A 26094-nucleotide genomic window follows, 5' to 3' on the forward strand; every position below is an offset into this window, starting at 1 on the left:
TTGCCTAATTTAAGGGGCACATCTTTCTGTGTGTTTCGAAATTCTGGCGGATTTTGCATGTGGGTATCAGGAGCACACGATATAGGCAACCGGGCTTGTTATTTAACTCACGAGATAAAACAATTTCTGGAGGATCCTAATATAAAGATACAATTTTGTTATGGAGTCGAAGTGTAGCCTGTGTCGTGGAAAACAATCCTTGCCTAGTGTACGAATGGTCAAATTACTTTTGCTTAATAAAAGTAGTGAAATCTTTTGCGAAGAAGGTGGCTGAAGCTATCTACACCATAACGTTCAAGTTCGTAGCAAAGAAGTTTCTAAAAGGTATTAGGTACAGTTATTATTTTAATAAACAACGCAATTGTAGTTCTGGGTAGGTTACTCAAGTAACGTTTAATATATTTAGAAAATCTTGTGAAATAATTATGTTTGCATCTCTTTACATGCAAGCTTAAATACTGACAATAATTCACAATAATTTCGCCATAACGCCATGAAAAATATCATTCTTCGCAAAACAGTTGGTTTTCGACAATGTCGAATTCTTTCGCCATCGTATAAACACGATCTACGTAAATATACCGCACATCATCGTATGAATAAATATTGTATAAATAAGTATAAATACAACAATACAAATTAGAATACAAACTTCTACGAAGAACGAGTTTGATCTATTTATTAATTGGGTGCCCCAACGAAAAGACTTAATCAGGAGAATTACGAACAATTTTCCAATTTTATGCATTTCTTATGTATCTAATGTCTGTTAACGCGTCTATAGACGTAATTCGACAATTAGGCTCTGTCTTAGCTCTTTTAGAACATAATATCTTCTCTTTTTCAGTCTTCCGTTTAGGACGATGCTTTGTAAGGCTTATCAATTCATATTAGCCGTCCTCTGAATCGGGAAATTCATATACCCCATATTCATGTTCCTTTCGAACCCATTTCTTCGACTGTCTGTTTATGGATCCACGAATAACATTCGTATGGGAAGGTATTTTTAAGTCTTGCCATAACTTCTCAAGCGGTTCTGCTGCGGAATCTACGCGAAAACGAAATGAATTCGTTAGTGTCTAACGAGGGAAAGGGGAGGGGGGAGTACTGGGCGATGTCGGCGTATTATACGAACAGTTCTGGGAAGGAGAAGGGATAACAAAAAGACGTCGATTCGTAAAAATATTATTCAATTTTAGTGAGATTGTAATGCTAGACTACTTACTCGCGTGATTTTGTTTCTTTTCCTCGCTGTTAGGTAGGGAAATTTTACAATACATTTCCCTATCTTTGGGATGATCCCTCATGTAATTATCCCAGAGGATATTGCTCAACGTTGTGGGCCATTTTGAACCTATCAACCACTCCGTACGTTTAGATTTCGGGCTCACTGGTTTTTTCGGTTGTCTACCTGGGTATTTCCTTCTTCCGTCTTCTCTCCCTAATATTATTATTATTATCGCGATCAATCATTCGTCGCAACTCCGTTACTAATATCGTTAATATTCAAGGGAGGTTAATAATTACTCGATACGAACTCTTCGTCCTCGTCGTCTGTGTCGCCAATACGCAAAGGATGGTGTGATGCCGTTGGAAGGTCGACCTCGACACCGATCTTTTCCAACTCTTCATCTTCCCTATGACGAGGTTCGAGAAGCGACGTGTTCAATTCATCATCCACAACGTGATACGCTTCTCGGACGCATTCTGGCTCTGACAGGTCTTTGAATAAGACGTTATCCGAGCTGGGAGAGTCTTGCTGGACATAACTCGCCTGTTCCGATTCCGTGACCCAGTCGCTATCATAGTTTATTGGGGAAATAGCCTTTTTACTTTTCGACCTGCGGGATGGGAAATATTTTAATGAAAAAATTCAACAATATCGAACACGTAAAATCAGTACTAGATAAATCTTTTAAATCAAAACTTCATTCATTACGAGATGACCTAATAAAATCGGTCCACCATAACGATAGTTACCTTTTGTTTTCCTTTTCGGTTTCCAGGTCCACTTTTGCTCTTTTCCGTCGTTTGATCCGCCTTTTCTGAGGACTAATTTCACTTTCCAACACTTTTCTTTTCCTAACGCCATCCGACGAGGAATTCGTGTCGATCCCGGATATGCTTATGCTGCTAAGTCTTGGTTTACCTGTTTTCATTGGTGTGCTACACAAATTAAACTCTTTTCTGCCCATTGCACGTCTTCTCGAGGGCATCTCGTAGCAGTATTCGCAATTTTACTATTTCTAATTTCTCTCTGTATTCATGGTTGACGAGATTGAGTTTATAGCAGGTACTTTGTAACTTTATTTGACTTTGCTGCGCACATTACGTCTACGCGTATTCGAGTCCCACGAGATATTGTCGAACGAAAGCAAAGCCATCGAACGTCTTTGAAATTTGTCGGGTAAATATACCGCGTAGAAGGTGTTTTCATACTTTTTTTTTTTGTTTTTGTTATTGTTAAACACCAAGTTTACATAGAAGAAAGCTTATACAGCTATTACTTATAGGAACTTGTACGTATAAATAGAACTAGATTACGGAACAAGATATGTTTGGAGCAAAATTAAATCTTAAGGTTACATGAATGAAGAAATTTACAAATGATGGAGCAGATGCATTCTATTGCACATAACTCTATAACAACAACAACGACGACGACCTTTCATAAATAAAACTATTAGGTAAAAATCGGATAAAAATCGGGTAAAAATTACTGATATGAACAGAGAGAAAAGATTCAGTAAAACTATTGGGTAACAATTTTAAAACTGGACGTTACGCTTCAAAGGACTTCACTCAACTTCACGCGGCTCCATAATCTCCATTCTTTATCGGTCTAGGGACAAAAGACACGAAACGCATGATAAGTTGATAACAATAGGCGTGGCACGCAAATAAACGGTTCCAAAGTATTGCAAATCGATTTCTCATTTATTCATTCCTCTTCACTTGCTAGATATACAATAGAACATATTGTGCGTATGCGTGGGAGGGGCCAGTGTACAGGTGCTACTTGGAAATTTCCAGTCCGAGTAATACTGTGTTTGTTGATATGCTGCGGCTATCTGCAATAATAACGGAAAAATGAAATATACAGGGTGTCCCAAAACTCGGGGAGGAGCCGGAAATGGGGGGTAGCTGAGACGATTCTGAACAACAATTTCCTTTGCAAAAATGTCGGATGGGGCTTCGTTTTTGAATTATTAACGAAAAACACTGACCAATCACAGCGCTCGAGGAGCGCGCGCTCAGAGCATAGGCGTAAGCCAGGAGGCTCGAGCCAGCGAACAAGCGGGCCGGTAAAACAGCACGCGTTAATACCAGTGTGAGGTTGTAGCACATGAAACGTCTGATTTATAATGAAAACTTTAAGCAAATATAACTTTTTCTTTATATTAAACGTTACTGATCAAGATAGGAGGTATCGAAATCTGTACATTTAATGAAGAAATTACACGTTTCCTACCTTCAAATACGTAATCGTTAAAAAATTTCAATGACAATTTATCATAATAAATGTACAAATAGCAATAAAAGTATGTTTGCTATCTTCATTTTATTGTTTATAAAGTTTTAAAAACCAAAATTATTAGAAAATATTGCTTCTTTGCTTCAATATCTTCGAAAAAAGTCATGCTAGCCTAACCGCCCTGTCCTCGTCTCTCCTGCAATTCTTGTATCGCCGTCTCTGTCCCTGTCCCGGAGTATCCTACATTTTCCGCGACTGTCGCTGAAGTCAACTCAGAGTTTGGGTCTGGCCCCTGCGCTTGCATATTTTGAAGATAGCATTCATTCAAATGATATGTTTTCCGTCTTCGAGATGTCCTGATGTCCTGATGTACATATTCAATATACAGGGTGTCCCAAAAACGTTGTAACACCTTGAAAGGGGTGGTTCGGGAGGTGATTTGAAACAACATTTTCGCTAAGGAAAAAGTTGTTTCAAATCACCTCCCGAACCACCCCTTTCAAGGTGTTACAACATTTTTCGGACACCCTGTATTTATATGCGGAGATCGTCCTCCGTACGTTCCGTGACGTCACGCAGCTCGCTGTAGACCGTAGCCCTCAAACTATGCGTTTTTTTACCATTTTGCCCTAACACTTTTTTACGTAGGATGGCGGAAGGAACCAATCTGTCTAAACGAAAATATACATTTCTATTTAAAAAAGTAGTCGTGTCCGGTATAGCTTGCTTCTCAGTTTGTGCCTTGTGGGGCCCTCAGGCTGCTACCCAGCGTGCCCGTACAATCGTATATTAACGACCCTGATCCTGCAAAGGACGGAACATCTTTGTGTCTTCGTCGTATGCGCAGACAGGCTGCGCAGTCGTCTCCGCACATCCGTTTTGATACGATTTCATTGGTCGACAGAACGACAAAATGATTTTAGGTATGATTCAATCAGGTTTACATAAAATTTGAAAACAAATCAGATGTGGAAATGAGATATTAATTATTTAAAACGCTTCTTTTCCCGAACTTTAAGTTGTACATGAAAATACACTTTGGCTTTGATAAATCAAAGAAAAGTTCATTAACAATCTGCTATTATTACTCGTAGGAGATGTTGAATAATATCAAATTCGCTGTCATTATACATATTTTTATTAAAAAATTAATATTTCGAATATTATTTCATACAATTTCATATATCGTAGTCAATATTTAAAAAATGCTCTCTTTGAAAAATACTGTTACAAATTGTCAAGCATGTCAGAGGTTATCTGAGCAATCGCAGGAATGTATCATATTTCCTGTCCGTTTATTTTTCAAACATGGGATGATTCATCGCCAGTATCAGCTGCCATGGCCTCGCGATTTTCATAAGCCCAAAAGCCATGGAACTCTATCAAAATACTAACCATTGTGTCGCCCTGACCGCTGTAAAGTATGAATCACCGAATGTACGAATGATATCTTTCGTTTTTCCTCGGAAAAACTTCATTTTAAACTCGTAAAGGACAATAAAATTATTTACCAAGATAATAAATCTTGCAATGTAATTTTACAGGGATCTGCTGGTTTTACCATATCAAATATTTCGTCTTTAACATCTTCGAAAGTCACTGGTTCTTGACCATGCATCGTCATTTGTTCTTGTATAGCCTGAATGATATATAAAATGTTAAATTTGATTACAGAATCTATAATTTATATCAAATATTATGGATACACGTACTCTGAAAAAATAATTAAGACAAAAAGTATCTAGATAACCGCGATTATTAATATCAAGAATTCTAAATAAATAGTGTAGGCTTTGCGGTTCGTGACGATTTTCTAATGCTAAAACAAAATCAAGATATGTTTTGTAATCCATTTCTCCCTCATAAGTTAAACATTCTTGAAATACCCTCTCGAGAAATACCCCAGTTAAGGTTCCTGTGCCATATCTATAAAAAATAGATTTATAAAATTAGTGTACTAATTATACAAACTCTGTTATTAAGAACTTACCCCGCAAGTTCTTCTTTATTAAGCATCCCATTATGATCTCTATCAAGATTAAGATACTGTCCATAAACTTTAAGAGCAGATGGGGCTGAAAACCAATTTGCTTCTTGCAAGTCTTTAGGTAAATCTTCATCCCTCAATTCTAAGAGATCGTCAAGAAAACTACATGCCAAAATATCTTGTATTCTAACTCTGCCAGTTCTGAGGGGATCAAGAAAAAATAGGAACTTCCTCACTGCTGTACAAACATAAAATGAATGAAAGGATTTCTCTAGCCCTTCTAGTTGTGGTAGAGTTGGTATTAATTCTAAAATATAGTTTTCTAAATCCTATAAAGAAACAACGTTATAACTTGAATATTTATATTTGAAACTGTAACTTATTTTGGTTTTAAAGTAACAAAACTTACGGATTCCCTAAGATATCCCTGACCTGTAACATCATACAAAGAAAGACCAATTCTTGTTTGATGCAACCAGACTTTTCTCATAACATAATTAAATAATGCCATTATACTGATTCTACCATGAGGATCGCCTTGTTGCAATTTAGCGAATACAACTGCAGTAAAATATGGACTGCATTTTGCACCTGCTAATTTACCTACTTTCTTGAAATCTTCATAATTAATCAGCTGTTCATCACCTGATAAAGGTGGACTATGATGTTTATCTAATAATACCCATAATGCTTTAAGTTCATTATTGTCTAGTAGTTGTCGGGATCTTCTTTGCAAAAATAATGCTCTTGTTTCTTCACGTAATTTTTGTGGTAAAATCTCATCTTCTTTTGGTAACTAAAATGGAAAGCTAGATTTATTAATAATATTATAAAGTAATAATTTTGGAAAATTTCCCATAGATTTAGTTTGTGTACATTACCTTGAAATAAAATTTGGGAATCACTTTGTAAGTTAAATCCTTATCTTTAGCTTTGGCGCCCTTCCATTGTTCATATATTTTTTGAAAATATTGGTCTTCTTTTTCTTCATTTTCTTCTAGTTTTTCTTCTGCTATGAAAACACCACATTACGCGTACGATAATAATAAATTGTATCACGAAACATACGTTATTTGATCAGTGATCGATACTTTAAGATAATGCTTACATTTATTTATTACAGCACATTTTTCAAGTATCGTTTCTAACTCCATTTACGTTCAGTTTTGAATTACTTGTAACTAAGGTTAAATATAGTCACAATACAAACACAAACGCGCTTTATAACGATCCAGCTGATTTTTTCTCCAAACTATAGCGTAAAAGTATAATACAGAGTATGTATATTGCATCACATAGAACGAATTTGCAAGTAAGTTTATTTATTTAGAAAATTAAGTACATATAAATATTACACGATATGATAACCAACATATTATGATTCAGGTGATTTTACTGTCCTTGTATTTATACAAATATTTAATAAACACAATGAATTACAAGCAATCAAATTTATAAATTCCTATGTATTGATTAATTAAATTTCATCAGATTCAGGATGTTTTAACTCGAAATCTTGGACAATCATTTTATCATTAATTGAGTCTGTGTACAAGGGATTTCCTCTGAATGTTAATTCTTCTAAATTTTTCAGTAATGATAAGTACTGTACTTCATTTTCATTCTGAAAAATAACATTATTATTTATTACGTTTATTACAATCTTAATTTTGTTGTTTTACTTACCGATAAACAATTGTTGGCAGCATAAAGTTTTTCCAATTTATGCAATGTTATTGTAAATTCCAAAGACTTTATTTTATTGTTTTCAAGAGATAAAACCTTTAGGTTATTATTTTCAATAAAATCTTCTTTGTTCAGTATCTCAATTTCATTGTAATCCAAAAATAAAGATTCTAACATGGAGCAATGATTTATTCCTAAATAATTTAACAGGTTAAGTTCTAATAACAATTGCAACGTACTATATTATCTATTCACATAAAATATTACCATCGATATCTTGCAGATAATTATTATTTAGAAATAGATGTTTGATAACTGGTAGTTTTTTACTAATATTCATCAATGACTTAATGTAATTGTGATCTAAAAATAAAGTATACAATTTGGAAAATGTACAATCATTTTTTTCAGAACCATTTCCATCTAATGTTTCAAGACAATTGTAACTTAAGCACAATGTATGTAGATACGGAAAAGAATAAAGACCCCATAAATAAGTTATCTGGTTTCTGCTCAAGTCCAAACTTTCTAATTGTGGTAAAAGTTCACCAGAAAGATCAACCTAGAATTAATTTCCATGTACTTTGTTTCTTACACTTTGAAAATTAATGCATAACATACCTTTGACAAACAACAGTCAGTTATACTCAACTGTGTAATATTTGTTAATCTATCTGTTTTATACAGTGTATTTAATACATATTTGTCTAATTTATTTCCAAATACATACTTTGCTTCAGTAATTTCTGAATCTTGTACATATGCTCCAGAAATATACTACTAATAAAATCATATTATTTATAGAATTTATAAAAAACATACCCAAAGAAACTTAAAGTAAATGATTTTCCTTACTTTGATATTATGTAGATGAAATATAATAAATTTTTTATATAATGCATCTGTAATTATTGGATTATTGGAAAGATCTATAACATGCAACATTTGCCAAGTCTTAACATTATCTATTTGTGTTAAGTTTTTTATTTTATTACTTCCACAATAAAACTCCTGTAGTGTATGAAATGACCCCATTGATTCTAAACTTGTTATTAAATTATTTGTCAAATCCAGATACTTTAATGATGGAAGATTTTCTTGATTGAAATCATCCAAAACTGAAATAAAATTACTTCCAAGATTTAGTTTGATTAGATGTTTCAAAGGTTTTATAATAGGAAATATAGTCAATGGACAACATGCAGCACAAAGCTCTTGAACTTTTAATGCATTTTTTAAAACATCTAATACCAGAAATAAATTTTGAGATATGTGAATATATTTTGCATGCTCTATCTGTTTCTCTTTTATTAATGCTGCCTTTTTGCCACTTTTCTCTGTGTTTTGTTTCAAATAAATTAATTTATTGCGTTTTTTTAGTTGACACATATTAAATGCACATGGGAAATAATTTTCAGATAAATTATGACTTTCGCATTCACAGTTGTTAATAGACTGTAAATTTGGCAAATAAATACGCATTACATATTCTACAAATTGTGGATCAGTAACATCTTTGAATGGATTGTTATGCATTTTTAATTTATATATATTAGGTGTGAATGTTGTAAAAGTTTTGATACTTGAAAGACAGTTTGTTAAACAATTCCATGATACATCTAGTTCTTCCAATGTATAGAGAACTCCATGAACATGTATTGATTGTATATTGTTAGAACTAATATTTAATATTTTCACACTCTTCACGATGTTTGAATTTGGAAATTCTTCAAAACAATTGAAGGAAATATCAAATTCTTTTAAATTAGGTAACTCCAAATCTATATCAATTGAATTTATGTTGTGTCCAGAAATGCATATTTTCACGAGATTATACAGTTCCATCTTTTCATTGATGCTGATATATTGCATAATGTTAGAGGCAGATAAACAAACGCATAAAGTGTTATTTACCATACATGGAGTAGTATGGTTTCTATAAGTATCCTCCTATGAATAAATGTACAAGACTTCTATAAATAAGTTATCCAATAAAATACAAAATTCAGATGATGATAAGATCAATTATTACATTTGTTAATTTGTCTAGCAGATATTCATACTCTATTACAAACATGGGATTTCTAATGTTTGTATGCAATAACATGGATTTCTCACAAATTTGGTTCGAATTAGTTAAGTGATTTGAATGTTTTTTATGTAAGACGTCATTAATACTCTCTGACCTATGCAAAAATATATCTTTTTATATGGAAAATATTAAAACCAGTGATATTATTATTACATGTCAGTAGAGCTGAAAGCAAATGTTTGTACAAGTATACAAACACGTCGTCTCTCGCAAACATTAAGTAGATTTAATATATTTCCATTTTCCTTCATCACAAATAATTTATTTAACCAATCGGCATCTGCTATTGCCAAACAATTAGTTACCATTAGCTTTTCCTACAAATTAAAAGGTCTTTTCTAATATATGTGTAATAAATCAATCATTTTTAAAAAAACCATATAAATACTTTATTAAATAAGTTTGTTTTGAAAAAGTTGAAAGGCCAGTTTTGAATATCTGTTACTCTAGGTGATGTTACAATTTTTAAAATTGTATTGCATTCGTCTGATTCCGTACTTTCCGAAAAATCGTCTTTACAAATGTTCAAACAATTAATTTCATTGTTGCTTACTTTTGTCACTTTATGTAACCTTAAACCAGTTATGCCTAGATCTCTGTAAACCAAAAACATTTACAAGAATCATTTAAACATTTCGCTTAATCAATTTAAAAATATATTACACATACTGTTTTATAACTGAACACAATGATTCCTCTAAAAATTGTTTACAAAGTTGAATAACTGTATTTTCAGGAATTGCACTATATTCAACGAAATTAATATTTCCACAATAATTCATATCAAATGTTAATTGCTGTTGTACAATCTAATAAACAAATAATGTTTGTAAATGTTCGATACATTATAATAAATATAAACGAATAAAAATGATTGTACTTTAGATTGTGTTATTGCGATTTGTTTTCTTTCTATAAATTGTTTTTTATTTAATTCCATTTCTGATATTATACTTTGCAACTTATTGTGTGTTTCATTCTTTAAACAATGCTGGTTCTTCTATGTTATAAATAAAACGTAAGTAATTGAGGACAATATCGAACTACACATCAAAGTTAATTATATTAAATCAATTATATACATTTGTCACTTTAATTGCATAAAGCTGGCTTTTAAAATAAAGCATTATTTTCACGTATTCCTCGTAGTTATTTTTCAATAACTTTAAATGTTCGTTTAATTTCTTATGAAATAATATATTATGATAAGTTATTTGATTCCTAAAAATAAAAATGTATTCTTACATTTTTACTAAAGTATGTTATGCATGGATAAAAAGTAATACTAATACTTGAAAAATTGATTGCTCCAGTGTCTTTCTTTTTCACATATAAAATAATGATCTAGCTTCTTAATATGTGAAAGGTAATGAATAACATATGCACGATAATTGCAAAGAGATACCAGAGGACACTCTCCATATAATAGATCCGCAAATACTACTGAATCTAATTCTTTTACTTCTGATAAGTTTTTGATGTCCTTGTAAATAAAAACAGATATCAGTAAGCAAGGTAATTTGAATATAAATATGATTTATCTAAACATTTACCCTTATGAAACTTAAATGATTTCCTGCCAAATTTAAATAACGAATCTTTAATTTTCTCAGAGATTTATTATTTATCCTTTTCAATTTGTTATCAGCTAAATTTAGTTCTTCTAATGACGTCAATTTATTGAGATTCTATGTAAACGAAACGACATATTTTAAAGAATCTATTTTAATTGTTTTGTAAATTAAATTTTAAAATAACAATTTGCATACCTCAAGGTTATGTATATTGTTTCCTGATAAAGATAAAGTGGTCAGGCATAAACAATTACTTAAATTCGATATATGAGATATCTCGTTGGAGTATAAATAAAGTTTTTTCAGCGGACAATTTGATTTGAAAACCGGGATTTCCTACGTGAATCAAATACGGTAATTCACAAACTAAATTTTATCTATTTTATTACCTTCAGGCCACATTCGACAATCCATAATTCTTGTATGTTAATTAATTCCGTAAGTGTATGAAAAGCACTTGTAATATTGCGTTGACCAATTATAACTAACGTACGAATATTTTGACTCGTGAGCAACAAATTCTCAAACGAAGCAACTTCGGAATGGAACAAATATAATTCACGTTTACTATTATTTTTCGTTTCTGCAAACAGAATTATTCAATGAAATTATTTTTAATTAATTCAGTATATCCTTATTACCTCTGTCATTTATAAAATCATCCATTGTCAAATTTACATTTGACTCCGGTTGTTTCGTCTAATTGCAATTGTTTCGAGTGTCACCTTTTTTTTTATTTGAATACATTCCATGTTTCTTCTCTCTTACAAAAATATACATCATTTAATTATAGTAAATAATAAATAAATAATAAGGCAATTAATATATTAATGTTTAAGCATATATGTATAGACAATTTAGACAAATAATTTTCAATGTGAACGATCTCGACGTATAGTTCGAAATAGTTCGCGCGTTTTTGCAACAAGTGACGCTACGTTCGAGGTGCAAAGTGAATGTTTAATTGTAATCGTTTTTGCGGTATAATATAACTATTATTGTGTTGTTTGTGTTTCATTCCGTTTTCGGGAACTATTTATTCGTGTTGTGTGTAAAGGATCAGTTGGAGATTCGTGAAAACATCGAGGAAAATGCCCAAGAGAAATGCTGATTCGGTAAGTATAATTTGTTCTACTGATGTACGTTATGATTTCATTTTTTATTCAATATTCATATCATGTAATTGCTACACAATTCTCATAAATGTCAGTATAGACAAAAGTGATTATGAAAATCATATGAATATATACACAGAACATTTCGAATGTTATACGCTACGTAAATATTACAAAATGCGTCTTCTATATTAATTACAATATGCAATGATCGTTTAGTGGAATAGCGTTTAATTGATCTAGGAACTAAAATTTAAGTATAATACACAAAACAATGCCAGTTTTTCTATCCTTACGCATCGTACAGTCGTAATTTGCGATGTAGTTGGGAATATAGTGTAAAACTTAGGCATTCGACTGTAACGCGTTTTAAAGACATTGAATATAACAAAAAAAGTGAATAATGTAGTCAAAATGCCTAAGCAATACATTCCCCAAGCATCGCTAGTATCTTATGTTTGATAGATCAACAGTAATACTTATATACATTATCACTGTAATTGTTTAGTATAATACCTCAAAGCCATTGGATCATAAGCATTATTTTCCTTTAAACATATAAATAATAATGAGTCAGTAGGAACTTGTAATTCGATTACAATATTATACGTATGATAATACTGTTCAAACAAATGAAAGTGTTAATAAATGTGAACTTATTCATACCATTTTACATGTAACATTAAAGAAGTCTATTGTTGGAAATCTTATTTATGAATCACTAGCTCCGAGGTTTTTATCATTACAAAAAAGAATGATCTGTTAAAAAAAATTCCTATGATTTTATATATTTCATGTTACTATAGTCAAGCATTTAATGTGATGATATACTTTTAAAATCCCATCGTTTATGATCTTTAATTTTAGAGTTCATATCGAAAATTGTATCTAAGTTGTATGAATGTACAAAAAAATTTGAGGTCCTGTAACTAAGCCCCCGTTAACAGTTTATTTATTATGTATTTAAAAAAGTTCTTTAATTACATTTACTTTTACCACCTTGTACAAAGTTTGGTCAAAGATTTGACTTGTGCAAAAATTTCTTTTATTTTACCATCTACGCAATGTGGACTAAATGTTACAGAGCACCTAGTTTCAAAATAATATCTTCAAATTTTTATAACAAAATCACACAAACAATTAATAATTATGCAAGCAAGGGAAGTTTGTTCTTTATGCACGTTTGTTTGCTTTAATCTGATTTGAAAAATCAGTTTCCATGTCTTTAGGCCCATATACATTGTATGTTATTATTCCTTGTATAATTATACCAAGACTGTTTAAGTACTTAACGTATCTATCGAATTGTAATAAATAATATTACAATGATTTTAAAAGAAAACTGAATCTGTGCAATTTACAAATGTTTCAAGTTCATCTACAAATAATCCTATTAATTTCATAGCCTTGTTAAAATTTATATCAAGATACTACATGACATCTGTGTGCTGATTCGACAATTCTTTTGGATAGAAAGTACTGCTTTGGAAATGATTTAGATAGTGTCCAAAATCTAATATCATATTGATTATACTTCACACTAACACCCAGATATATGCCCATCGTAAGTAACCCATGGAGCTACGATAACTTATTAGCGTTTCATTTGGTAGCAGTTTCTAAGCTTCGTGAAGTTGGCACCCCCAAATGAAAATTTGAATAAAAATCAAATTGCATTCGTTTGTCCACGATTTGTCCACGTTTGTCCAACCACAATTTTCATTTGTCCACCCTTCAGAAAAAAGTTTCACCACAAATAAGCCATTTGAGGTCAACGCACCTATATAGACCTTTGTTTAAGGGTTTTCTTAGCAAATGTGTCTCTCCACATTTTGTCCACTAATGTTTTTCGTTTGTCCAACAAGTATTTTCGTTTGTCCACCCCTCAGAAAAAAGATACACTTCCATTAAGGATATAGGTGTGTTGATTTCAAATGGCTTGTTTGTGGTGTAACTTTTTTCTGAAAGGTGGACAAATGAAAATCAAAATTTGCATTTGGAGGTGCTAACTTCGCTAAACTCAGTTTCTAAGCTGTTATAAAATACATGTGAACGTTCTTAAGTGAACTTATCGATTGACTGGTCTCAATCTCATCACTGGTTCTGTCCAATTGTTTTCGTTGTCCTCTTCTTTTTCTCCATCTGCTTCTTCTCTCTCTCCTCTTTCTTGTTCTTGTTCACTGGAAGGAGTAGCAGATGGTGTTTGCGACATGTTAACGTTACGTGCTCGCAATTCAGCCAAAAAATCATTTTCTTGCTGATAGCGACGTTGGAGTTCTTCCCGCCAAGAATTTCCACCGCCGCTACTATCGTCTCCGTCTTCACCAGCCTCGAAGTCTAAGGACAAGGCAATAGTTTACAAATTATATCATAGTCGCATCACAAATTTCTATGAGATACACAAATTTATTTTAAAACAATATTCTATTCTTGTTATTTCTCGTTAAAAAGTGTACTAACTTTTATACAATTTGTATCACGTATATCTATCCGATTAAAGTATTGAACTAGCGATGTACGTTTATAGTACCGATAGCTTCATTTACAGGGACTTAAGCCAACAAAAACATGTCTACAAAATTGTAAATACGAATATACAAGTCTATAAATATATATAGCAATTGAACAACAGTTAGTCAACTACTTTTAAGAATAGAATAGAAAACTTCTCTGTGGTTTTAATTATTACAAAAGTATACCTGGCAATTAATATTGGTAATTTAACTTTACATTCTGAAATAGCAAAAATATTTGTCATAACGCCCATTCATTGTAGTGATTATACTTATGCTAAAGAAGCAAGTGATATGATATTCTGCGAATGCTTGTGATGATGTCAAAATGTACAAAATAATGGTCAAAATTTCAACAAACTCTTACCTAACGGCTTTCTGATGTTAATTCGGCCAGAGTTGTGAGAATGATCCTCCTGGTCTGAGTCTGCAAGCCACCAGGACACATTCACAGGGGGTGCATATCACACACATTCCACAACACGTCTAAAGTGTTATTTGTATAGGAACGTTTATTTGTTGTTCAAATTTGAGTACAAAGGAAATATTTCGCACAAATTTCGAGTCATTTGAAAAATATTATTTGAAAAAATATCAGATATTTCGTAATTTTGAATTTCACAAGTCCTCCAATTGCAATCCGAGTCATTCAAGAGTGAAATTTCACTCTCTAATTTCTTCAAAATAAAAATGAGAGAGAAATCTGGTTGTCTGGAAAATATGATTGCAGATGGAGGGTTCAAAGTGTATAAAATTAATATACTGTAAATATAAGAAACAAAAGATTAGTTTTATTTCATAAAAAATTTAAAAATAAATAGCTTCATATATCAAATTTCGATTCGATCTAGTATTGATTATAAAGTCGTTTCTAAACCCTTATGATTTCGATGTAACTCAGAGATTAATGTATAATTGCCAATTAAGCACTTGCTGTTTTGCGTGTAGTGTAGTCTGTGCTATTGCTAGACTAAACTTTGCTAACTCTATGCTAAATGAGAGAAAACAAGGTAAAATTTATAACAGGCAAATGTGTAAAGAAGGGTGGAAACTAAATATTTACATGTGTAAAAATTTGTTTTTGAGTAATATACAGATGATAGTGGAAATATATTTAAAAAAGTTGTGGATATCGTTTTGAGATATTTGCACGATTATATTTAATTTTCCAGAACTAGTATTAGTCATTCAATTGTCATTATGCATTCAAATGTAAGCAGAACTTTTTTGTTTACCTTCCTCGTGAATTCCTCACAATTCACATGAAATGATTCTTATTTATAAACGCAGTACTCATTCGGTATCACTTTGAGTAAATTTTCGAAAAATCATTAATTACATTTAATTATTTGCAAAGATTCAGTACAACTATACAATTGTTTATTTTATCTTTAACTGCTATATTGGAAAAGAAATACTAAAACCATAAATTTTACTTTTACTTATATTTTGTTATGTGAACAAATATGCACATTAAAATTACCGTATATCTACGTTTTATATAGATAATAAATTTGCAAGATCTTTTTCGCTAGAAACAGGAAGGGGAATGCTAGTATCGTTACATGCCATAAAGATCTAATGACATGATAGAATAAAAATACTGTGAAACATGCCTGTTTACACTAATATGAACAATATTATGAGAGAAAGTAAATATATAAGAAACACTTATTTAAAACAGATTATTTTTACAATATCTTAAATTTCACAAAGTCTTTTATTTTAAATAAAATAATATACATTATGTTCAAATGTTTAACTTATGAAACATTGATTGTTACCTCTCAAAGTTGGCTATGATATTTTCTATTCAAAGGGATTAGAACTTCTATTTCGTGTATTTAATCGAAATATATAATTATCGAAGACCTATATTAAATAAAATAACTAAGTACAAATCCTTGTGCCATTTTAATCTACGTAAATTACTTTGCATTCATTTCTGATGCAAATTTTATTAAAACTCGTTATTTAACATACCTGAATTCAGTTCCCTCACGAGTGTTGACATGGCATTAGTAACACTGTCAGCAGCTACCAACAAGTCGTTTCGCAAAGATCGGCCCAAGCTATTATTCGCGCTGCTGGAACCACTTCCTGGCAAGCTGTTTGTCCTGAACGCAGACCTGATATCGAAAATCTCTATTTTCTTTGCATGAAGCAACTTTCAAATAAAAAAAAAACTAAATTAAATTTACGTCATGCCACGCTCACTGTGCAAGCATCTATCATTAAAAGTTTACTCTTTCCGAAATGTAATCAAAGTACAAAATGTGTAAACACTTGCAAATTTCAAACTAGCATATGCTATCACACACGCATGCAACATGGAGTCAAAATAATTGTACGAATTCTTATGATATAGTAATCTAGTTTAACTTGCGGTACCTTGTGCATTTTTTCTTTTCTTTTTATTGCGATAAAACTTGTTTATCAGATAAATAATAATCTTTCATTGTGTCAGTGCATTGGATATTTATTGAAAAATTTAACGTGAACGTTTAAAAAATACAGGTAAATGAATTGCGATAAACAAGAGATAAATAATACACATTACCTTAATTTATTAAAGATAAAAGAACATATGCGCAATAATTGTACAATTCTATATAAAGAAAAAAGTGTAATAACATTTTTCAAGTGTACAATAAAATTTGTCAACGTGCTATTTCAAGTGGATTGACATTAACTGTTCCATTCTATATAATACGCATGCCTGTAATTTCACGAAAGTAATTAAATGCAGTTGTGGAAAATTAAAATATAATCAATAACGTAAAATTACGAAAATCCAATAGAGCCTAAAAGCGTCACAAAGTAGCAAAAAGCAATATCGCTTAATTATATCGATGTTTCCTAACGGAAAAAAAAAAAAAGAAACGGAAATTAAAATTCGCAGTATCGAATTTTATCGGTGTACGGATGTTTCAAAACAAAAATTTCCTTACATTCAACTTGTACCAAACTTATTCTTGTTACCAGTTGAATAAGAATATATTCTCATTAACATTCACATGCAGCAATTTAAGGTATCATTACTTGTGATCATTTTTATACAATGTGCAACTATACGTCTATTACAACTAGCACTGTTCGTTCAGAAGAAATCAACTTTTAAACATGTGTATATAAAGTACAAATAAATGTAATCGGCGAGCACATTTTTTTTTCTTTTTGCGAGATTTAAAACACACGATTGCAAAACTATTTACATTTTTAATTTGATTCCTTCTTGTAACTTCAACGTTTCAGTAATTTATTTAATTATGGATTAAGTAATAATGACTATTTCAAATATGGCGTACAGTATACGGCGAACGTGTATAATGTACAATAATATTATTTTACGTCCTGTGAAAGACAGTAGTGCCAACTTCTACGAGATTATTACTCGGTTCGTTAAATACAATAAAAAATGTTTGTACAATTACGTCGTACGTGTGGTTCACAAACATATAGACAAGTATTCTAAAATTAAAAATATTTATAAAAACAAAGAAAGAGCTTCTCTTTGTGTTTATGAATATCGGAAGGTTCGAAACTTGTCGGTACGTTTCTGAAAGCACCAAGTATCATTTCCCCGCTAAATTTAGGAATACGTGTATATTCCATTAACTGACTTAACATCGAAACGATCTATTGTACAAAGTGTGTCATTCGCGTTTATCCTTTTGCTCTGTGTGTCATTCTTCCGGACTATTCTTTCGCTTATTTTTAATATAAATTTTCCATATGCCTGCCTACCTTACGTCACCTCCGACACACGACAAGTTATCTGGAATAGGATTTTGTATCGTTCCAAGCATAGCGTTAGTCGGCACGTTTGCCACTGACGTTGTTGGAACAGAGCTTTGATAACTTTGAGACATCTGTTGTTGATTTTGGGTCTGTTGCTGCTGTTGCTGCGGGGTTGTAGACAAAGGACCGCCCGGAGTTGGGGGGGCCGATCTACTGCTTGGAACAGCACCTGGCGGCAAGGGAGGTGATTTCGTACTCCGTGGTGAACTGTTTGGTGTAGATCTCGGAGATGCCTGATGATTCTGCAATCGACAACAGTTTTCCCGCTATGTACCGCGATCATCAAATGGAAGTTACAAAGGTGAGGTCCCATGTATGTAAGTTCGGGCGGCGAGCACGAGCAACGTCCACTTGAAAGCGTCAACTCGTCGCGCAGGAGGGTCTGATGGACCCAGACGAGCTGGCACAACGAGCCGCGCGAACACCTAAACGAGCACGGAATCCCGAAAAAGGCCACGCGCCATCATCGCAACGGGCGGTCGACAAGGGGATGTCATAAAGAATTGAAAATGCCAACCTCGACAATTTTTATAGAAACTTTGCGGAAGTAACTTCAATCGATTCCTGATGCTTCTACGATCAAAATGATATCTCACATTGCGTAAATCGGACTATTTTTCACGAAATTATATGCAAAATTATGCTGATTGCATAATTGAAAAGTTATTTCGTTAAAAATAATTCGATTTACGCAACATGAGATATCATTTTAATTAGGAGAACGTCGTAAGGAGAACGCCAAGAATCCAATGGCGTCGCGTTCACGTTGATACGATGAAGAATAAAGCATTCGATTTGATCAAGAACTGATGAGTCGATCGGCCGTTTGACCCCAGACCCTTGAGCGAATCCAGGTAGGCGCCTACGGTCTCGGTGAAAACAAGTATTGGGGGTCTCGCTTCGAACCACTCGAAACGGTCGATTTTTTTTCATGGAATAGTTCCCGTGCTCGCGAGCCTAGACCATGGGCCGAGACCCAAACGCTCGGAAAAATCGACCCTTTCACGTGGTTCTAAACCGTTTGTCGTCGCATTTAGCAACGTTTTGAACGCTAGTAGGAACGTGTCTTCAAACAAAATCCGGCGAGCACGGATAATTTATTGCCCGAGCACGAGCATTACATCCATGGGACCTCACCTTAACGTGTATCGTGCGTTCTACCTTTAACATTTTCATTAAACCTTCCAGTTGTATCATCAACTGTTTCCTAGAATCTTGCAACGTTGCCAAATGACTCTCTAGCTCATCTTTTCTCTGTCTCAGAGCTCTCAGTTCAGACATCAACGCCGGATTTTCTAAGCCAGCAGCTTCTATCTCTTGTTGTCTCCTGTAGTCGATCGTAACATTCAAATAGAAAATGTTAGATAACTAGATACTCCATTTGGTTGATTATCAGCTAAAGCGAGAATGTATCGATGTTGTATTTGTATGTGAATCTAGTGAGTATTATTGTACGTATCAATGAACATTGTTTCGAATATCTAATTTCTCGATTAGTAATTTCTCAATTAGAAGACTTATCCAAGATAGATGTATTTAACTGTTTTTCTATGCAATATATGTTTTAATAGGTAATTAATAGGTTGCGAGTTCAAGCAAATATTTAAGTTAGTAATAATCTCGGACATGGCTCTCTTAGAGTTGTGCAGTGGGTGTAGAATGTATTCGTACACCGATCAATTTCCCAAAAAACTTTTTGTGTGAAATTGTAGTTTCTTAACTTCTTTTTTCATAATCAATGATATTTTACATATTCTCGGAAGTCTCTAAGATATAGATATAGTCCAAACAACATTTACTAGTTAATATAATTTGTGAAATTAAGGGGTAAAACCACTCTAGGATTTTCAAAAAATCGAATTTTTTTGTTTTTGCTTAAACGATACTTTAGGGTCATAAAAATAATACGTCATTCGATTTGTAGTGAAAAACAAATGTTAAAAGGTTCGATTATCGATTTTGCCGCAGTGCTTCAGAGCGCGATTAAAGTGTTTATAAAACTTTAAATGCGTTTTTCTCGAAATCACTTTTCTCAAACTGGGAGGACCGATTTGTCAGTGACTATTGCATGGATCGATTTGAAATTTTTACAGTAGCTTCGCAACAATATTCTCTTTGGAAGTACGTAGCCGTTTTTCGATTGGATGTAAACTATTTTTTTCATAAACAATTTAATGCTCATTTTTAGGGCAAAAAGTCGATTCATTGGTTAAAAAGTGCGCCACTTCCACAAAAATTGATTAGGAAGAAAAATCCTACGTACTTTCGAAGCCAATTGTATATAGATTATAAATTTTCTTTGGTTTTTGTGTTTCATGGCTCATAGATGCCGAGAAATCCGTCCTCCCATGACGGTGTTTTCAAAAAAGCTGTTTTCGACGGCGGGCTCTGTCGCCGTCATTTTGCATGAAAATGACGATAAAAAAATTGTTTTTCGTTCTTCAATATGTGTTAAATAAACCCTCTGAAAAGAAATTCTATTCCATTTGTCACACTCGCAAAATAAATTGTCAAATTTAGGTCTTTTTTTCTGCCTCTAGAGTGGTTTTATCCCTTAACAAAGAAATGCGAAAAGTGGATAAAAGTATAGAAGTAATAAGTATTTGTACGATTCTTATGACGAACCATTTACAGTAGAGTTTGTAACCTAAACACATTAGTTTATTGCTCCGTACGAATTAGAAAACATCAAATTTCCAGTCAAGTACTTTAAAAAAAGGCTCTAATAGAGGAATGGAAAAAGATCCCACTTATTAACTTCTAACTAATAATTTAGTTAATTTAACGCTTAGAAGAGTTGCAATAATTATAAAATCGAACGGAAATCCCACGAAGGAAGTATTATATACTTGTAAATTAATGTAAAGTTCGTCTTTTCTTTTTTTTTTAATGAAGTTTAAAAAATTAAACAGTTGTACGAATACTTATTGCTTCGATATTTCTATCGATTAATTGTTTTTTTTTTGTAATCTATTTATTCTAGAGATTTCCGAGAATATGTAGAATGTCATAGTTTATAAGAAATAAGTTAATAAATTACTATTTTACATAGTTTTTTTGGAAATTAATCAGTGTACGAATACCTTCTACACCCACTGTATATACAAATTATGAATTTAATTGCGTAGAGGAATGAAGAATTGTAATTGTTAGTATAGGTGTGATGTCTTCGACTCTTATACGCACTCTATGCAACCAAGGTGACGAAGCGAAACTGAATGTTCAAAACATGCATGATTCTAGGATGGTTCGACAGGATGATCTCGAGGTTTAGGCTTGATATAAAGGAAATAAACGACACAGGTATACCTTAACCTTGCAATCTCGCGCATTATTTCCTTGTTCTTCGCTTCCAACTGCGATATAAGCTCGCGTTGTGCCCTCGAGGCATCCAAGGATGCCAAATTTGCGTCGGACGGCGCCCTACCCTGAAACACGAGTTTTTATTTTGTTACATAAGCATGAAAACATTCGAGAGTATTCCAAATATTCTTTGAGTTTCGTTAAAAATTGTTCGTACTTACTGCTTGCTCAGCTTGCGACATTCTGGACGAGGCACGAGGCTGTCAACGTAGTTACGAAATTAAAATTAGTGTCGCACGTTCACGATCCGTTACTGTATTTAATTTCATTACCCTAATTTACCAACCACGGGTGTTTCGGTTATCATTCCATGCTCTTATCGTTAAGCAAACTGTCAGGTTGTAGATACAACATTCGGTACAATTTTATTCCAATATAATAAAATTAAATACTTCCAACAAGTTCCATACATTTTTCCTTCAGTTAAATTTATTATAGTAACAACTCGAGTAATTTCATTCTATCCACGATTATTCGTGTGAATACACGTACGGTGCAGCTACACAATTTACATAGTATCTCACAAAAAATATATTAGACATAATGCATGCGCATGTCGGATAGGAAAGTAGAGAGTGTGCGTTGAAAGAATTATATTATTGCGATATAGAAAAAGGATTAATATATCTCACCATGGTCCTAGCTTCCTGAGCCAACCTTTGTGCGTATCGTGCTATTAATTTATGTTCATCATCCAGTCTTGAACTATCCATACTGTATAATACCCAAATAAGAAAAAAAAAATTACAAAAAAAAATAAATAAAATGTGACTTCATATGGATATTTCACAGAGATAAATGTGCAAAGTAAGACCGTTCCATGCTCACCTCCTCAAGGTAGAACGGCTGTCCATTGATCCAGAGTCGAACGGAGCCATAAAACCTGGATCTGGAAATCCGTTGTGAGATGGTAGAGGTGATGGGGGGCTGCAAGTGAATTGAATTTATTTATAGAGATAAATTACACTATTTATTAACGTGGACCTAGGATCAACGAGACTCACACTATGTGCGACAAGTCTAACGTCTTCTCAGGTTGCTCTGGAAATCTCGGTAAACTGTTCTTCCCTTTCTCAGGTACGCATCTGAAGCTCTTCCTCAGGGAGTGCCCGATCTGTTTGCTCGGCGATTTCTGCGCGAAATGTAAGAGATGGGGTATTCGCATTAGAAACACGCGTTACATGGTCCATGGAAAACTTTGAAACCTCAACTCCAGAATACGTACAAAACTACTGTACTCCCTCGTTTCGTGATCGTTATTGTGTGTCCCGGAAACTTTACCGCGCCAAAAACAGTCTTGGCAAAGCTGATACGAGTGGCATTTCTGACATCTGTATCGGAAGCCGGTGAAGTTCTCTTTGTGGCACGCGTCGCACATGACGGGATGGGCCACTGGAAAGATCACGCCCGCGTACGAGCACAATTAACCGACTTTCGACGATGCGCTGCCCTTTGGAATAATCAGAGGATCACCTACTCGAATGAGGCGTAGTCGATACCGTTCGAGCTACTAAATACTGGGATGGATAATGGTCCCTATCAGATTTTAACACGTTCACTGCCCAGATGATAGGGATTTTCACTGAGAAATGTACAGTGGGTGTAGAAAGTATTCGTACACTGATTAATTTCCAAAACAACTATGTAAAATTGTAATTTATTAACTTATTTTTTATAAACTATGACATTCTACATATTCTCAGAAATCTCTAGAATAAATAGATTACAAAAAAAAAAAATAGTTATTTATGTAAGTTGCGAAATTAACAAGAAAAAAAAAACAATTAATCGATAGAAACATCGAAGCAATAAGTATTCGTACAACTGTTTAATTTTTTAAACTTCATTAAAAAAAAAAAACGAACTTTACATTAATTTACAAGTATATAATACTTCCTTCGTGGGATTTCCGTTCGATTTTATAATTATTGCAACTCTTCTAAGCGTTAAATTAACTAAATTATTAGTTAGAAGTTAATAAGAAGTGGGATCTTTTTCCATTCCTCTATTAGAGCCTTTTTTTAAAGTACTTGACTGGAAATTTCATGTTTTCTAATTCGTACGGAGCAATAAACTAATGTGTTTAGGTTACAAACTCTACTGTAAATGGTTCGTCCTAAGAATCGTACAAATACTTATTACTTCTATACTTTTATCCACTTTTCGCATTTCTTTGTTAAGGGATAAAACCACTCTAGAGGCAGAAAAAAAGACCTAAATTTGACAATTTATTTTGCGAGTGTGACAAATGGAATAGAATTTCTTTTCAGAGGGTTTATTTAACACATATTGAAGAACGAAAAACAATTTTTTTATCGTCATTTTCATGCAAAATGACGGCGACAGAGCCCGCCGTCGAAAACAGCTTTTTTGAAAACACCGTCATGGGAGGACGGATTTCTCGGCATCTATGAGTCATGAAACACAAAAACTAAAGAAAATTTATAATCTATATACAATTGGCTTCGAAAGTACGTAGGATTTTTCTTCCTAATCAATTTTTGTGGAAGTGGCGCACTTTTTAACCAATGAATCGACTTTTTGCCCTAAAAATGAGCATTAAATTGTTTATGAAAAAAATAGTTTACATCCAATCGAAAAACGGCTACGTACTTCCAAAGAGAATATTGTTGCGAAGCTACTGTAAAAATTTCAAATCGATCCATGCAATAGTCACTGACAAATCGGTCCTCCCAGTTTGAAAAAAGTGATTTCGAGCAAAACGCATTTAAAGTTTTATAAACACTTTAATCGCGCTCTGAAGCGCTGCGGCAAAATCGATAATCGAACCTTTTAACATTTGTTTTTCACTACAAATCAAATGACGTATTATTTTTATGACCCTAAAGTATCGTTTAAGCAAAAACAAAAAAATTCGATTTTTTGAAAATCCTAGAGTGGTTTTACCCCTTATTTTCACAAATTATATTAACTAGTAAATGTTGTTTGGACTATATCTATATCTTAGAGACTTCCGAGAATATGTAAAATATCATTGATTATGGAAAAAGAAGTTAAGAAACTACAATTTCACACAAAAAGTTTTTTGGGAAATTGATCGGTGTACGAATACATTCTACACCCACTGTAAATTAATTCTGAAGCTGATGGATCGAAGAAAAGAAATCTAGATAGGATTAGTAAATTCTAAAGAGGTTGCAAAAATGATTACTACCATAATGATGGATTACGTAATTTCTAATCGTATAGAAAAGAATTTTCACGATTATTAATCTGGCAGTCAACGTGTTAACACATTACGCCCTGGCAGTTACAATGTAAATAATGTCGAGGAACAACTTTTATTCCAACAGAATTTTTGCAATCTGATCTCGTTTCTTTATCAGACTATCCTCTGTGTTTCCTTTGGTAGAAGATGCGAATGGTAGAGCATGGATTAGGTCTGTTGGATGCTTGATAATTTTAAGGAGCAACTAATGAAGCGTTTTAATTAATGAAATTTTTGTCAAGCAAAATAATCCGGTCACGTGGATATTATTTACATCAGGGATCAAGGGGTAAAAGAAAAAGGAGATCCTGGTCTTTCAGATCCGAGGAACGTTGCATCTACTAAAAATGGAACGCAATGTTTTTATTCCCGGCGTTCGAATTGCTCTCCAGAGTCGAATACTCGGTTCATTCCGCAGGCATGCGATCCTCCAATCATTTAAAACTTGTTATATACAGAGAGAAAGAAATAGATTTGTATTCACGATAATTTTAAATCGTGGAAACTCACCGGTCTCAACAGCAGCCATTCTGTGGTACAATGGGAGCCAGATTAAACAGTGCGGTCCTGGATCAGACATAAGCGTGTCCAAAAAATCGTTAACCGTGACTCTCGAGTTCTGAAACACGGTGCGACACCAACGATAGTCATTCATCCCTGGCTCACCATCAATTAGGAAGAAGTTCTCGCGTGTTGACACGTTCCCTGCCATTCATTTCCACGCCGAATGATATTTTCCTCGTTAAGATATAAATAGATACACGATAGAGCAATAATTGTTTGTATTACATGCCCTATATCGATGGGAACATTCTGCAAACCGCGTTGTCAATTATCGTTTTTCGTTGTACTTCAATAATTGCCTTCGTAAAATAAAAGTAATACACCAAATGTAATTTTGATGAAACATTACCCTCCTGAAAAGCGTTGCGAATCGATAAAACCTTTTCGAGGTCGCATCGGCTGTATCGCACAGAAAGAGGCGCATGGTTTTAAATTACTTAAACTATGCTCGAAGCAAGAGTACGCTCGCAAATTAAAAATATACAGAAATCCGATACGAGTTACTCCTACGTATGCTGTTATGTCTGAGGATGTACTACGGACAAAGCAACGCAATGTTTGTCGATGATTGGCGTACAAGCCTACGTTTGCAGTAAGAACTAATGACACACGTTTAACAGGGAGAATTCGAGAATTTTTTGCGTGGAAATGAGTCCGAGCCAAAAGCAGCCTGGCAGGCAACGCGTCAACCCAGT

General features: G+C 33.2%; 4 protein-coding genes across 12 annotated transcripts in view; all 4 read right to left on the reverse strand.

Moving 5' to 3' along the window:
- Positions 1–373: 373 nt before the first annotated feature.
- On the reverse strand, positions 374–2663 carry LOC128873921 (uncharacterized). 2 transcript variants are annotated; one of them, XM_054117948.1, is made up of 4 exons: positions 1981–2662; positions 1528–1841; positions 1226–1441; positions 374–1048 (listed from the first exon to the last, which is right to left on the reverse strand). In XM_054117948.1, exons 1-4 carry the CDS (start codon positions 2214–2216, stop codon positions 891–893), a joined length of 924 nt encoding a protein of 307 aa, XP_053973923.1. In that variant the 5' UTR covers positions 2217–2662; the 3' UTR covers positions 374–890. The 2 variants fall into 2 exon arrangements, with proteins under 2 accessions (XP_053973923.1, XP_053973930.1); XM_054117955.1 differs by having other exon boundaries at positions 907–1139; positions 1981–2663.
- Positions 2664–4595: 1932 nt separating this feature from the next.
- Positions 4596–6827, reverse strand: LOC128873292 (serine/threonine-protein phosphatase 2A regulatory subunit B'' subunit gamma-like). The gene is made up of 7 exons (XM_054116809.1): positions 6571–6827; positions 6344–6474; positions 5872–6258; positions 5466–5791; positions 5188–5401; positions 4987–5114; positions 4596–4889 (listed from the first exon to the last, which is right to left on the reverse strand). The coding sequence occupies exons 1-7, from the start codon at positions 6614–6616 to the stop codon at positions 4778–4780; spliced, it is 1344 nt and encodes a 447-aa protein (XP_053972784.1). The 5' UTR covers positions 6617–6827; the 3' UTR covers positions 4596–4777.
- LOC128873358 (leucine-rich repeat-containing protein 40-like) lies at positions 6571–10192 on the reverse strand. Its single transcript, XM_054116934.1, has 2 exons — positions 9181–10192; positions 6571–9098 (listed from the first exon to the last, which is right to left on the reverse strand). The coding sequence occupies exons 1-2, from the start codon at positions 9253–9255 to the stop codon at positions 7956–7958; spliced, it is 1218 nt and encodes a 405-aa protein (XP_053972909.1). The 5' UTR covers positions 9256–10192; the 3' UTR covers positions 6571–7955.
- A 1764-nt stretch (positions 10193–11956) lies between these two features.
- The window catches only part of LOC128872910 (dystrobrevin beta), a 36906-nt gene continuing 22768 nt past the window's right edge, over positions 11957–26094 (reverse strand). Inside the window, exons 6-17 of one of the 8 annotated variants that reach the window (XM_054116292.1) lie at positions 25346–25454; positions 22832–22998; positions 22611–22738; positions 22435–22533; positions 22239–22263; positions 21768–21806; positions 21553–21671; positions 19405–19570; positions 18190–18485; positions 16426–16571; positions 14810–14869; positions 11957–14266 (exon numbers count right to left, since the gene is read on the reverse strand). In XM_054116292.1, the coding sequence (XP_053972267.1) occupies positions 13998–14266; positions 14810–14869; positions 16426–16571; positions 18190–18485; positions 19405–19570; positions 21553–21671; positions 21768–21806; positions 22239–22263; positions 22435–22533; positions 22611–22738; positions 22832–22998; positions 25346–25454 (1623 nt within the window). In that variant the 3' untranslated portion in view covers positions 11957–13997. Of the gene's footprint in view, positions 14267–14809; positions 14870–14896; positions 16315–16425; positions 16588–18189; positions 18486–19404; positions 19571–21552; positions 21672–21767; positions 21807–22238; positions 22321–22434; positions 22534–22610; positions 22739–22831; positions 22999–25345; positions 25455–26094 lie in introns of those variants that run through there. The other 7 variants (XM_054116206.1, XM_054116123.1, XM_054116350.1 and 4 more) reach the window with 7 other exon arrangements.

Source organism: Hylaeus volcanicus, chromosome 1 (assembly GCF_026283585.1).
Source record: "Hylaeus volcanicus isolate JK05 chromosome 1, UHH_iyHylVolc1.0_haploid, whole genome shotgun sequence".
NCBI lineage: Eukaryota > Metazoa > Arthropoda > Insecta > Hymenoptera > Colletidae > Hylaeus > Hylaeus volcanicus.

What these genes read in the sequence shown, in the direction of transcription:
- LOC128873921 (XM_054117948.1), bottom strand. Translation starts at nt 2,216, where the DNA reads ATGCCCTCGAGAAGACGTGCAATGGGCAGAAAAGAGTTTAATTTGTGT. An exon ending in GGACGAAGAGTTCGTATCGA is followed by an intron (nt 1,442 to 1,527) that starts GTAATTATTAAC and finishes TAATAATATTAG; the next exon opens with GGAGAGAAGACGGAAGAAGG. An exon ending in AAAGAAACAAAATCACGCGA is followed by an intron (nt 1,049 to 1,225) that starts GTAAGTAGTCTA and finishes GTTTTCGCGTAG; the next exon opens with ATTCCGCAGCAGAACCGCTT.
- LOC128873292 (XM_054116809.1), bottom strand. Translation starts at nt 6,616, where the DNA reads ATGGAGTTAGAAACGATACTTGAAAAATGTGCTGTAATAAATAAAT. An exon ending in TTCCCAAATTTTATTTCAAG is followed by an intron (nt 6,259 to 6,343) that starts GTAATGTACACA and finishes TTTCCATTTTAG; the next exon opens with TTACCAAAAGAAGATGAGAT. An exon ending in TTGCAAGATTTATTATCTTG is followed by an intron (nt 4,890 to 4,986) that starts GTAAATAATTTT and finishes CATACTTTACAG; the next exon opens with CGGTCAGGGCGACACAATGG.
- LOC128873358 (XM_054116934.1), bottom strand. Translation starts at nt 9,255, where the DNA reads ATGTTATTGCATACAAACATTAGAAATCCCATGTTTGTAATAGAGTAT. An exon ending in TGCTAGACAAATTAACAAAT is followed by an intron (nt 9,099 to 9,180) that starts GTAATAATTGAT and finishes ATTTATTCATAG; the next exon opens with GAGGATACTTATAGAAACCA.